Source organism: Neopsephotus bourkii, unplaced genomic scaffold (assembly GCF_033783945.1).
Source record: "Neopsephotus bourkii isolate Nb327-2 ecotype Australia unplaced genomic scaffold, CSIRO-AGI_Nbou_v1 NB_549, whole genome shotgun sequence".
Lineage (NCBI taxonomy): Eukaryota > Metazoa > Chordata > Aves > Psittaciformes > Psittacidae > Neopsephotus > Neopsephotus bourkii.
Genome location: NW_026901050.1, coordinates 105,592 through 120,595, shown reverse-complemented (window position 1 = coordinate 120,595; position 15,004 = coordinate 105,592). Strand labels below are relative to the sequence as shown.

Genomic DNA, 15,004 nt, shown 5'->3' with positions numbered 1-15,004 from the left:
TCTACGAAAAAGCACCCAAACACTATACCTTTCAAAACAGAGTCAGTGACTGGCTGGGAACTGAATGATTCTCCTTGTTTCACTGGATTTGGAGAGAGAGGTTTATGAGGTGTAAAACACAATCCTATGCAGCAGGGAAGATGAGTAAAATCTGCATTGTGGTGGAACTGGAGGGATGGGGTTATGTAGTAAAGAGCTGAAAACAGCAGGGGTAGATTTCTCAGCAAGGAGGTGGATCTGAAGGTGGTAAGAGACGCTATAAGTAGGGAGGGTGGGATTTAACCAAAGTGGTCTTACAGGAGCCTTTGTTGGTTATAGTTCATACTCTGTTTTCCACATATCTTGTGGATTTAAATGAGGCAGAGAAAATTGTGTGCAACTGTGTAATTTAGAGACCAGTATTCTCTGTTAATTCCAGCATAGTTCATTCCTGAGCACTTGATGTTGCAACCATAATGTACTTTCAACATGAAAATTAAAGCCTTTGTTGCAGATGTCATTCTATACCCATCATTAAAACGCTTGTATTGTGAGCTTTGAAGAGCACCACCATAGTTAGGCACAAGTATAATACTGCATTTCAATTAAAATAATGAAAAATGTTTTATTTTTATCCACTTAGATGAGTTTCTTTTTCAAAACACTAGCCCTGCCAATGCTCCAGCAAAAATATACGGGACTTTTTGGCTCTGAAAAAGTTAATTCTGTATTTGAGATACCAAGTGCTGAACTTCGCAACGGACTCTGCCTTCCATCTCTCTCAGGTTCACAGTGTAGACAACAAATGACATTTTGGAATATAGCCAACATGCTCAGCCCAAATGGGAGTGAGTTCACAGGACAGGGAGAAGTTTCAGCTATAACTTCAAATTTTCCTGATTTTTATGGACTTCAGCCAGAGTGGTTATACCTCAGTATTATTTTAACATTGTTATTTGTGGCTGAGTTTACTAAATAGCAGCGTTCATACTGCTGCTTTTAATATCTCACAGTTGAGGTTATCTTCCAAGTTTTCAAGGATTTATAATGTTGCTATAACATTTTCTTAAGGAATAAGGCTTCCCATCCAGAAGCAAGCATACATCATGGTACAAATTCCAAAAACAGTGAATTAGATGTTTCCTAGTTAGAGAAAGGCAGATGTGTACTGAATGCCCATTTTACTGAGATCCTTTTACTTCTTTTTTTCTTTAATGAAATTTAGACTTTGGGGACCCATTTTTTAGTAATATCTGCACCCTTGTTTAGAGAAATTTAAAACTGAACTGTTACTATAGATATCTGCTTTTTAAATATTAACTTCATAAAAATGTCATGTCTGGATTTGACATGATGTATTGGCTCTGTTCAGCGAAGATAAGCTGTCATGCCATATACCTGTTTATTAATGTCTGCGGATTGTGGGATTGTGTGCTGATGTTACATATCATGGCAAAAGGTTCCCTTATTAATGCCTTTGTGATATTGATAGGCAGGATACGTCTTTATTGCTCTGATGGTACTTTACATTTTTTGCCACAGTCTTTTGAGGCTGTGTTTAAGTACACAAATCCCTTGAAAAAGAGCTGTTTTTTTATATCTAGGCCAGGTTTTTCTTTCATATTTGGCCCAAATTTCTAAAATCTCCCTTTTGTTTTTTTGTTTGGTTGGTTTGGGTTTTTTTTCCTTTCCCATTCCCTATGCACCCCTTACTCTTCCACAAGAGCTGGTTTTCCTCAGATCTATCCATAAGTGCAGTCAGGTTTGGACTCAAAGGCAGCTTCCATCCAAACTGCCCATATGTTGCTAGCAGTCACAAAGTGTTGAGTTTCTGTGGAGTCTAAATGAATATAGTGGTTCATATCAATTTAAACCGTTGGTGAGAGAAGAACTGGATGATCCTACAGCACCATGTTACAGGTGCTGTGGCAGGTATGTGTTGTTGCAAGACCCTATGTGACATGGTGGCCATGTTCAGAGCAGTTGTTTTGGTACTGTGGTCTGCAGAATTAGTTTGCCCAGCCAGCCTGTGACCTTATCTTTCATACAGTATCAGGATATAAAGTGTGAACCAGATGATTGGTGTGGCATTATTCCCTCTGCCTCCCTCTCGTCAGGTTCTGCTGCTCTTCCTCAGGAGCTCAAGGTGGATCTTCCAGTCCTCTGTTGGATTCTGAGCATACATGAGGGCTGCTTCCATGTCTTCTCATATGATGAGAAACATCAAGTCACATTGGTCACACAGCAAATGCAGTTGTTGCATGGCAAGAAATTTGGTAGAGTGATGGGTTATCCATGGCTAGCAGCTAAGTAGCCACATAGCCACTTGCTCAGTCACCCCCACAGCCTCAGCCCTAGTGGGAAGGTGGGGGGGGGGGAATAGGAGGAGCAGGAACAAGAAAACTCATGGGCTGAAATAAAGGTAATCATGAAGTAATACGTCAGGCAAAACAGACTCAGCCTGGGGGATTTAACTTAATTAAGTTTAACTTTGCCAATATCATAAATACATAATTACTGAATTGAGTATTGGTTATTGAGAAACAAAAGAAAAACCCTAAAATACTTGGGGGAGCGGGGGGGAAAGTCACCTTTCCTTCTGCTTTCCCCTCCCTTTCCCAGGCTCACATCACTCCAGACGTCACTCCTCCCCTGCTACTGCTGCAGACCACACTCAGTCCCTTCGGTGAGGGAACAAGTGGTGGAGGGGTTGGTGTCCAGTTGTGTCAGATTCTCTCTGCTGCTCCTTGTTTGTCAATGCTACCAAACTTTTGCCACCTACACCCAAAAAAACCACTCAGTATCTTCGTTAGTTCCTCCACAGGTTTGTTTTCTGTGGCTGCTTCTATCTCCACGTCCGTCTCATTCTCTTATAGGCTCCTCTGAGAAGAATGTGACTCTTGAAAGAAAGCCAGATCACCCTCAGTCCAATACAAATAATGTCTGGCAATTTTTGTCATTCTGTTTCCTTATGGCTTTGGAAATGTGAGTTTCTAGGTGACAGCTGGCTCCAAGGCAAGTGCAACGTACTGGCTGTACCACGTCCTCATGTCTCTGAATGCATGATTTGCTAAGGTTGCAAGAGCTGATGATGTAAAGATTGTGTATTGGCTAAAACGTGGTTTACTCTGACTAACCTGATCAGACGGGTGTCTGGGTGTAACAGCTTTTTATTCTGTATTGCGTGCTAGCAAATATTGGTTTATTTGCTGACAGGTGTCATTTGTACTTTAGCATGAAGGACAGAGGACTGTATGGACAAGGTGGTCTACCTTAGTCTGTGTTCTTAGGAATCCTTCAAAATAGCTCCTTATGCAGTGGATGGGGAAGACAAAGGATTAAAATACTGCTCAGTATCCCACAGAGATGAACCCTGAGTTGCATTAGGCCCTTAGCAACATATACCAAAGCTCCGCAGAGAGATCTCATTTGGTTTTCAAGAGTTGTGAATTCTGGCTTAAGGAGTTGCAGTTCAATTGGACATCTTCTACGTGAAGCAACATTGTCTAAAACCTGTAGAAAAATAATATGATTGTCCTAAGTTGGAAATTATCTACACAGTGTAATTCGTACTATCCCTTTGGGCTTCAGATTCAATATGTTTGCCCCTGGCATTTTTCTGTCAGCTACTTTTTCACAGAAGGATTGAATGTAGTTATTTTAAAGTGTTGAGTATAGGTATTATTATATTGTCTGCAATGCTGATCTCTGGTTGCAGTTTTGAAAAAATCTTTGTGTTTGCACATGGTACAAGTGTCTAATGTAAGTTCTATTGAAATCTGAAGAAAATGACCTAGACCTTGAACACAGAAATAAAGCCACTGATGAAGAAGTCTGTATTCTTGAAATCTGTGTGTTCCAGAGGAACTAGTTGTGGCTGAGTTTGGAGCTCTATTTGGTCACTGAGGGTGAAAATTACTTCACCTACCAGTTGCTTGTGGACAGTGTTTCAAACCTCTCATCCTCATGATTGTCCTTATTCTAGATTTATGACCGATGCAGCTCGACGTGAGCAGGAGTCTTTGAAGAAAAAGATTCAGCCGAAACTCTCTTTGACTTTGTCAAGCACAGTGTCCCGTGGGAATGTATCTACTCCACCTCGCCACAGCAGTGGAAGCCTTACTCCTCCAGTCACCCCTCCAATTACTCCCTCCTCTTCATTTCGCAGTAGTACTCCTACAGGTAAGCACCTACCATTTGTTTTATCCCAAATAAGATGGCAATTTTGCTACATGGCATTTGGAGAAAAATAGACATACTGAGGCACTGGGAAGAAAACCCCTAAAATTAAAACAGAACAGCTTTGGGCTCTTTCATTTGCATTTGGTTTGCAATCTCTAAAATGTGTTTTTTCTTTGCTAAAGCAGAGAAGGACACTAACTTTACTGAAATTATTACACAAAAAACCTAACTTCACCAGAAACACCAAATGTTTCAGAAGACCCCTGATATATCAGTAGGAGAGCTATACATGTGGTATACAGTGCCTGTTTAAGGTACAAGTTTTTTACACTACTTGGAGAAACTGAAAATTGCTTGCTGTGCTGAACCAGATTGTTGGCCCAAGTCAGTCTGGTTTACCTTAGGTGGAGATCTTGTCAGATAATTTTGATACACTTCAGATTAAATACCAATTATTTCCTTCTAAAAAGCTACGTATATAATACATTATTCTGTAATAAGTAGGCTCAACATACTCTTCTTCATAGGAAATAACACGAGCATCCCTGTCTTGATAAAGGGTTATGCCATGTGTTTTATAGAAGCAATTTAATGTTCTAGTATCAGTGATTAAATGGAAAAGTTGTAGCGTTCCTCATAACACTCTTTCTGGAAGTTCTGAAATCAATTGGTTGTTCATTGTGTCCCTGGATATGTTGAGAATAGCTCAATGATAAATTCCTAATTCAGAAAATTTTAATAGATTTTCTTAATTATCTCCTATTTGAAACAGTCTGATTTGTTTTCTTGACATCCTACAGATGCCAAGGATTTTCTGCTTGCTTCTGTTTTGCTTTTGCATAGCTCTTCCTGAGGCTAATTCATGATGTGGTCAGGTAGTATAACTGCACAACTGTCAGGAACACTGGTTAGCAATATACTATTTGAAGCATGTTCCATCAGATGCTAAAGAAAAAAGGGAACATCTCTCTACTGTAATACTTTTTTTTTTTATATGTATTTTTCAAACCTTTTAAGTTACTCAATGTTGTTTTACCTTTAGGTAAGAGACTCAGCTTCTCATGTCTGAGTTTCTAGAGTCCTGCCTGCCAGGTTATAAATAATACCACCTTCCACTTTCTTCAGCCTCTGTTCTGAATTCCCCATTGGAGCCCTGGTGCAAAGTTAGGGCTTGTAATAGCCTGGTAGAAAAAAAAATAATATATTCCTTATTGAAGGATTTGTGTTTTTTTAAGTAACTATCAACTAAGTTGCATTTCAGCAGTCTCCACCCAGAATTTCTGTCAGCTTAAAAGCTTTTATGGGCCTAAAATAAGCATTGATGTTTTTTCTGATAACTACAAAATTTTTCCCAGTGTTTGCTTAGCATAGGATTTTGGTCTCCGCAGTGGTTCTAACCTATATAGGTGAGGTAAGTGCTCAGAATCATGCTGTAGCTGAGTTTCTCGTTCTGTTCGTGCAGTGCCTGTAGAGGGAGCCCAGGAGAGCCAGCAGACTAATTTTAAATAGGCAGCTCACATGTCTGTTGGTGGCTGATGAAAATCTTTTTCCCTCAAGTGCAAGTGTGTATGGCAATTAACTAGCGAGGTGATAAAACCAAGGATAGTTAGGCAAGATCTGTTTCAGGGAAACAATTTGGAGTATGTAAATTGTCCTGCATTTCAGCCTCGCAGTGCCTACACAACTTCCAAGCCCTACAGGCATACCTTCCACTGCATCCAGTCAGAATGAAGAATACTGCTGTATTCCTTCTGTGAGATCCTGTTTGATTTGTACTCCGAGCAAACTCTTGTTAACTCGTCTTTGAATACAGGTAAACATGTATGTTGTGGTAACTTAAGAAAATAAAGAGAATATTTTTCCGTAGGTTGCCTGAAAGGGCATCATCTGGGTGGATGTTAAGTATTTCTTATAATCCAAATATAATTCTTGTCCTCATCCTCCTCTAGACCTATATTTTGACAAGCTCTTAATGAGAAATTCAGAATGGCAGTTTCTGTTTCTTTATCTTCCATCTCAATTGTTTGATACCGTATTAGGATACCAGACTTCAGCAGCATGCCTGGGATTACTGTTACTGCACAAGGTGTAGCTCAAAGTTGGTGCTGCTTCAGATGTCAGACAGAAAGCAGCATGCCTTGCAAACTGGTGAGATGGCATATACATAGGCATGTCATTCAGCAGAGTGTCCTTCGTGGCTGTCTGCCATTCTTGCTTCAGGTAGAAAGCAGAAGCCTCACTCATCCTCTATGTCCCATTTTCCACATACTGCCCTCCCTTTAGGTACGCTGCTCATCTTGGCTTTCCTAGGTATGGTAGTCTTATCTTGGGTGAAGCCAGCAGTTACCTGAATCCCGCTCATCTTTATGCACATCCTTACAGCTAAATCCTGCCATTTCCTGATGCTGTCAAGCTACTGTTGCCATTTTTCAACAAAGCATAATTTCATATAGTGATCTCTCATCCACATATTAACCAGACGTGAACCACTTAGCTTGTGAAATTTGGTAAGAAACTGTTCAAGGTGGTTTGGCTATGGGGAATGTTTGTTAAGTTTTGCAGTAAAAATCCCTGCCAAAAGACTATAGGCCAAATGCATAGACAGAGCTGAGCAGCTTCCAAACTGACACACATACATGCTGCAAACGTTGCATGCATATGTATGGCACCTTCTTCTGTATAAATGAGATCAGTCATGTAGAAGCAGAAGTATTCAGCAGAGAAGTGTGCTCTTTAAGGCTCTTCTCAGATAATGAGGCAGACATGTATTTATCTGCAGACTCTGTATGTGTTAGTCCTCGAGAATGGCCCATTTGTGGTTTTGGTGGGTAGTAGAAATGTGCAGTAGTTCATTTTCTGTCCCTCCCCTCTGTTCCCTCGGGGTGACTGGCATGTACACTCTGCTTACATTTGGCTTTTTTTTCCCTCCCCTATAACAGGTTTTCTCCTCTTCTTAAGACTTGTGTCCTCTCATGATTGCAGAAAGTTCACTTGAAAAGCTTCTTCCAGTTTTTGTTTTAACAATGCTGTCTCCCAGGAGTAAGCTTAAATGCTCTCTTCAGAGTTTTCAGGCAGAATTTAGCAAAAGAAATGGCTTCTGTTAGCTATATAGGCTCCTTAGGGTGATAGGGAAATATTGCTAAGTAGCACCAGCACACAGCTTATTTTGGAAACATGTTAATGGTCTGCAAACATTGAAATATCTCTTTATTTAAGGAGTGCTCAATTAAGTCGCAAAAACTTATGTTGCCTTTATATTTAAATGTCAATTTTAAACCCACAAAACTAATGAAGTCTAGTTATGGATAAAACTGGGGCTGACATTGCATCTTTAACATACGCTGTTAATTTTTTAAATGTTTTCATACATCAGTGTGGCTCACAGATGACATTTCCTGCCCCAACTTCCTGGCTTTGGAGTGTAAGTCAGAGCATTGACATTCCTTTGAAAACTGTGATATCTGTTCATACTGAAAAGCTTTAAAAAAGATTCTGTGATAGTAACTTAGTAATAATTAATTATTAAAATAACCTGGTCCCAGTCTTAGTTATAAAAGTAATTCGTAATAATGACTCTCAGACTTCATTAAAAAATAAAGCCATTTTTGCATTGAAGGAGTGCCAAAAATCTTCTGAAACCACTGTTTTGTGTTTGTTTGGTTTTTCTTCCATATTTATGACTTTTTTTATTTCTCTGTTTTTTTACCTTTTTTTTAATTATTATTATTTAAACGATTCCAGACCTGGGATAGTAAATTTCAGCCTGGAGTGAATTTTTGGCCTTCTTATAAATCCTAAAGCAAGAGTTTAATACTACCAACTGGCTTTTTAATGACTCAACCCTAAATCTTGCCCACTCCCAGGAAAAAAGCTGGGATATTTGAAAACCTCATAGTTAGCATTACATTTTGCTCTGAAGAAACTGGCTTTCAGACCTCCTTTCCTGTTTATTTTGATTTTAATAGATGACAAGTTATAACATTTATGCTAGTTTAATAGGTTTATAGACCTACTTACTGCCTGATCGTCTTGGGCAGCGGGTGGCAGCCAGTTCTGGCAGTGAGCATTGAGGATGCTATGGTTGGCTGGAACGGCTGCAGCTGTCGGTCAGTCCTTCCTCTCGTAAAGCAGATGAAAGAAGGAAGTTCTCATGGGTGGTCATAGCTTGAGCCCATGAGAGAACTGGCCAGTCCCATTTTGATTTGCAGCTGTCAGTTAAGTAGGTGACTATTATTAATTAGGATAAATGCCTTTCTGGGGAGTCATATTTGTGCAGTCATTTGACTATATCTGAAAGATCTTACCTTCCCTTAATATGGCAAACTTCCTTGTAATTTCTACAAGCCCAAGCTCAATATTTGCAGAAGTGACCCCATTTGCTGCTCACAGAAAATAACCTAATTTCTCAACCTCTTTTTTTCCTTCTAGTAAACATGAAAGCAATAATGAGTTTTAATTTGGAGTAAAAAACATATTGTAGGATTGGCCATAACCTTTAAGGAATCTAAGATGTAAACAGTGATATTGCAGTCATATATGCCTAAAATTTCAGTACAGGAATATTTTAATACTAAAAAAACCCTATGATTGAGGCTTCCAAGTTAGTACCATTGATGTAGAAACCATTACATTTACCATCTGAGGGTATTATTTGAATGATGATTTAGTAGACCTATAGTAACTGTAGAGGTATATAGAGCGTATTCTTAAACTGAAGTCAAGATGGCATTATAGCTGTGTCAGTAATCCTAAAGCTGCACTGTTTCAGCCAGTTAGAACCTATCATGTGAAATGGGCCATTTTTAATTAATTATTAATATATTAATATAATATTATTAATAAATCATACTAGTAGTGAACCATGACTTTATTTAATATGTGATTTAAAGACAGAAAGTAAATGAAATGTATTTCCAATTAAAAAAAAAAAAATCAATCTTCCCCTAGGATGTATTTTCAGAGCCTGGTGCAATTAGAAGTAATTATGATACCTGTTTTGACTGCATTGTGAAATATCTGCAATGACTTTAATAATGTTTGGGTTTGTAGGTTTGGCTAACAAACTAAATTGAATAGAATTGGGTCCCATTTACATCATTAGGGACTATTTTATAAGATTAAAATAGTGTATGTATAAACTTTTATTCAATAAAATCAATAGATTCTTACAACTCAGACAATCTTTCTTCTTATTCAGCTGGATTTTTTTCAGGATTCAAAAATGCAGTTACTGACAAAACAGTGAGCAAAAGATTACAGCTTCCTTCTTGTGTTAACAAGTGTTCTTGCTACTGATGAAATAATTTAGAGCTTTATTGTTCCCTCTCATGGGTCACTAATTTACAGGGGAGGAAAGTCTGTGTATTACAGCTAAATATTGCCTTTCTCCTCCTGCCAGAGGCAGTTGGGGTTTAGAAATGAATCTGTAAGGATCCACCTTGCTTCTGGTCCATTAAGCACTTGTCAGTTGTGGGAGCTTTGATTTTGGGAAGCAAAGCACTGTGTTCATGAGTTTTCCCAATAAACCTTGTTATCTCAAGTAATGTTATGTCAATGGCATAAGATACCATTCCTGTAATTCCACTTGTATAGCATTTGCCTTCATGGATAACTCATGAAGGAATCCCAAGGGCATCCTCTTCAATCTATTCCTTTTTCTTTCCCAGGAATGCAAAAGCTGAAGAAAAACCGCCGACTGTTTACTGGCAATAACAATCAAAAACACAATAGTAACCAGCTATTGGAATGAGCATTGAAACAGAGTAATAGGCATGGTGAAAACTAATATGGTTCAGATTCTAAATGTGTGTTTCTTTTTTGTTACTTTAAGTTGTTTAAAAAATGTGCTGTCTTGTTGTAATGCAAAAGCTCATTCCTCTTCATAGGTATCAAAGCATCTAACATTTCAGTGTAGTTTCCATATGTTACACTTTCAACAATGAAGTAATCACATGGCACAGACAGCTGTTACGCAGAGTGCTATAACACCACGTTAAACAGAATCCAGCGACAAAAAGAGATACACTCTGCTAAGCTATTTTGTAAGTTTAAAGTGGATAGTACAAATGTAAAGCAAGAGGGTTGTGCCCCCCCCCGCCCCCCAAATGAACTGAGGACTGAGAGAAGGAGTTAGGTGCTCAAACTTCTTTTGTTTATGGATGTGCTATTAATATGTAGCCAAATTAATCTGAATTTATAGCAGAACTACAATTTATATCAGAATGTTTTTGATTTCTGTCAGCAGGTGGCATTTCTGAACTCCATGTTAGGTTGAATCAGAGCAGACCGTGACCCAGTAAACGCACTATTCATTTGATAATCTGCAACAGCTTTTCCTTTGGGCAGTGCAGATTGGCTCAATACTGCTACAGCAGGAGAGAGCTTGTTCTTTTGTGGTGGGCTTCTTTCTTTAAGGCAAGTGCACTGCAAAATATTCTTTGATTAAAATTTTAAAGTTGCTTTGAATTAAACTTAAGGATTAGGACAAGTCTGTGGAGACAAGTACATGTTGATGGCCTTTTGAAAATCAGGCTACAAATGCAGGTTACATGCACTTAAGACATCATTAATGTGAAGCAATTAATACCGAGGAGGTGAATGCTTGACTTTGAGCACATAACAAGTGTTTTGTCAGACTGGAATGAAGTATTCTGCTTTTGCAGAGTTGCAAGCTCAAGAATTTAATGTAGGCACAAAAGCCTAACTTCAGCCATTCACTTCAAAAACTCTTCACCTGCATTAGCATATTGTAAATGCTCAGGTTTAATTATTACACCTTACATTAATGCAGTGTAGTATCATGGAGACGTAATTGAAAAAATAATGAAAAGTAGAAATATGAGCTCAAATCCCAGGGCTCTTGCATTAAATCATTGCAGAGAAGTGGGCTGGGAGTGCTAGGTTTTTGTGTGTTTGACTTATGGGGTGTGTAGCAAGTTCTACTGCAGCTTGAAAAAACACATTTCAGATGTCTGAGGAGCCATCTCATTAGCTGTGAAGTTTCTACTTGCTTAATTGCCTGTTCAGAGACTGAAGAACTTGTATGCTGTTTTTTTATTAATAAATAGATATATAGACCCACTCTTGTATAAACAGTATGGGCAAATAACTAAGCCATACTTAACAAAATGAAGACCAAAATCTGTTCTCCGACATAATGAAAGTTTGAACGCAATTGATATTTCAGGACTGCAAGTTACGATAAAATCTATGATAAAATATCTTGAGGGAACTGTATTGTGGTCTGTGGCAAAACTTCCCTCTGAGGAACTTCATTGGTGCCAGGATTTCACATTTCAGTTCAGATGATGAAAGAGCACTCTATAATTTCTGGAGCCAGAACAGGCCCATCTAATTGCAGGTTTGGGGGCCTATATGAATCCTGCATGCTAATTAATATATGCGTATGTTTGCCCAGCATTCAGCATTCTGAGGCACCTATTCTAACAGAGTCTTATGGGTGTTCTTGTAAAAAATAAATACATAAATAATAATTAAAATAATGAATGGCATTGTGCAAAGCAGTTGATGAACAGATGACTTAACTATAATATATCTGTGTGCTTAGACGTGGTATGAGATTTTAACACAAGCTTTTGGCTGAGGTCGTGACTGAGCATGAATAATAAGTATAATCTGTGCTAGTTTCTAGTTTTTGCCTTAAGGAATAAAGCTGTAGTAAGAGGTTTCCAATAACAATGAAAAATAATAAGTAAAATTGCAGTTTTTTCCTGTAGGGGTTTTCTTAGCACAGGTGGGATTTGTTCCCAGCAACAGTTAAAAGATGTTGGGTTTTTTCAGCACTGTATACCACATTCCCTTCCTAGGGAGCCAGGCTTTAACCTTGTATGTATTCAGCTCTTTTATCCAGAGTGAAAAATGCATAAGTGTTTATCACTGTGCTTGGCTAAGTGCTTCAGAAATGGAAACTCTGAAACTTCATCTTGGAGGATCTGTGGAACAGATTTGTTCTTGTACTGCATGCACAGCAACAGTGCTGTTGTTGTGTCTTGGGTGTGAATACATGACAAGTAATAGTTACTAACTTACAGGCCCAGATCAAACACCTTGAAATTACCATGAAGACCAAGGGCATTATCTTAGTCAAGCCTGAACAAATTGGTGGCTCAGGGATTTCCAAGTACTCCTAGATTGTATGGAAGTAACTGTATCTTGATGTCCCAAAGTGGCTGGAGGTCTCTTCTGCTGAGGGACCACCAGCAGACTACTGTAACTCCTGTTGCTCCTATTTTCTTGATCAGTTTTTCATGGAATTCTGAGCACAGGGCTCCAGTAATGTGACTAGGGTTCCTTCAAAGTCCTGTAGCTTTGTGGTACAGATCCTGGAGTATGTCAGACAATCCAACACAACCTGTGAGCATCTTGCTTTTTCAGAGGTTTGGGGTTCCCCCTGATCCAAGACTGTAACCTTATAAATATAAAGCAAAATTATAGGGATTCTCCTGTAATTAGCCTTTTCTGTGGTTTTCACAAGGACACATGCCACAATAACCTCCCCTGCTTAGTCCTTCTTTTAACTCCATCCTAAACTAACTGAAAACCTAAGTGCAAAAAGGTCTATACTGCATTCAAAAATGAAATCATTGTAAAGTGGTGCTAAAACATTTGAAATTGCTTTTAAAGTTAAAAGGACATTTCTAGGTGTATATACAGGAAAGATATTGAGGGAGAAATAGCTGATGGGGGAAAATAGATCTGTGCTATCAGGGGAAAATACACGAAGACTTTTTTTTTTTTTAAATAACAATCCTTCTCATAGCTTTCTTCTGTATTTTCTGTTTTTCTTTCTTTCCTTGCTTTATGGGTGCATTTCCCTTATAATTCTGTTAAATTTCTCATTTGCTCTTTAACTTGGCAGTAAAAATGTGTTGAGCCCCATTTGCCATAGAATTGCATTCTGGGATGATTTTGACTCAGTTGTTAGATTTTGTGCTTTCCAGTAGGACTCTGAATCTTGCCAGAGAAGAAGGCACATCAGAAGTTTAACATTGCATCTTACTTATCTCACTCACTGCAGGTAACTTTACATGTAACCTCCCGTTTGTTGTACTTTGTCTTCCCAGCCCCTTCAGAGCATTCTTGTTTGATACAGACATAAATTGCACTGGCAATTGTAAAGCTACTGTGCTGTAGAATTGTATTTTAATTGCACATACCTGTAATTAATTGTATGGGAATTTTCACAGTACCCTCCCCAGGGAGCAATTTCATTGAAAAGTAACTGAGTTGTCTAGACTATAGCAACTCATAAAATCATCGCTAGTTTTGGGGTTTGAGCTACAAAGCAGCAATAGAAACATGGCTTGTAGATTTAAAGTACTTCCAAGCACAGGAACTGTTTCATAATCCCCATCATAGTAGTCTAACCTGGCAAACCCTTTTTAACAGTGGAGAACAGAAAATGTACAATAAGCATAAAATAAAGATTATCTCTGTGTTAATTTATGATAGGGTTTTTTTAGCATAGAAGTGCACCCGCTGTACATGGACCTTTCTTACTCCAAGTGTGCAAAAATGAGACATTTTGTAGCAGGCACATTGTGCCTACCTTTCGCAGCTTGTGGAGTAATACTAGCTTTAATGTAGAAATAGTGTGACAGTCAAAAGGAACTTTAGTGGTTCTGGTAACAGTGACAGCATTCATGTTTGTATGTTTACACTGCAAGGGCCAGTTGGTCCAAGGATTTCTTTATTATTCTTTTTAGCTTTATAAGTAATCTGCTACTTACGTTGAAAATTACTAACCAGAAGCACAAATGTGGTTTAGAAAGCTGGAAACTGTAGCTGGGCACATGGAATTTCTAGGTGCTTATTTAAATTGTGTGTATGGATATGCACATATATAAACATATCTATATATAAATATTACATTGCAAGATTGAACAGGATTTACTTGTACCACTGTAATGCCTCAAGGACTGAAAAAAATCACTAGCTATATTAGTGCTGTGTATCTTCATACTGAAGGTAGTTAAGTTTTTCAAGGAGGTTTTACAGTGCCTAGCAGAGAAAAAAAACCCATACTTATTTAGGCCAGTGCTTCAGTGTGCTGAAGATGGTGAAACTTAAGCAAATGTTTGAGTTTTCCTTGCATTGTAGCCAAAACAAATCAGAAGCAGAAAAAGGGAAGGACTGATGTACCATTTCACACTTGATGGCTTAAAACACAGAGGTTTATTTCACAGGGGAAATGCTGTATTGTGAGTTGATGTTAGCCAGTACACGACAGTCAAAATGATGTAAAATTACAGGAAAACCAGGGTTGTTTGTAGCTCTTGTGTATTACCGAGAGAGCTTAAGGCTATGAAATATTTGTTGACCCCTAGAATTACATATTCCCTTGTCTTTTTAACGTTTGTGGCCTGGCAAGTAAAATACACCACCCTAATTCTTGCTGAAGATGAAGGCTGGTGCTATGTCCATGCTAGCGTGGGCTCCCTCTTGTAAGGTTTTGCCATATATAGTCAGGCAGCATCATTCATGGCAGTTTCTCAGCACTTCTGCCTGTAACACCAAAGGATACAAGAAGCGAAGGAGCAATGGAAAATAACAACTTGAGAAGTATTTTCATTTCAACTTCAGCCCAGTGATACATCATCTGAAACAACTCACACCTGGTAACATACATTTTGTACACCTGATTGGAACAGTGATAGCCTCAAAGAAAGGTTTGTGAGAGCATACCAGGCACACTGCAGATTTCATTTTATCACAATCTTTTTCTTTTTTTAAAAAAGGAGAGGAGACACAACTCCCCACTAAATGTGTTCTTATGTGTGAGTGCTACAAATGTGTTTCTTTCTCAGAAACACAGAGTAGGATT

At 38.4% G+C, this 15,004-nt stretch overlaps 1 protein-coding gene across 1 annotated transcript in view; it reads left to right on the top strand.

Moving 5' to 3' along the window:
- Positions 1 to 15,004, top strand: part of JAZF1 (JAZF zinc finger 1) — a 188,790-nt gene that overhangs the window by 156,231 nt on the left and 17,555 nt on the right. The window contains exon 3 of the mRNA XM_061351014.1: positions 3,965 to 4,161. Within this exon, the coding sequence (XP_061206998.1) occupies positions 3,965 to 4,161 (197 nt within the window). The remainder of the gene's footprint in view (positions 1 to 3,964; positions 4,162 to 15,004) is intronic.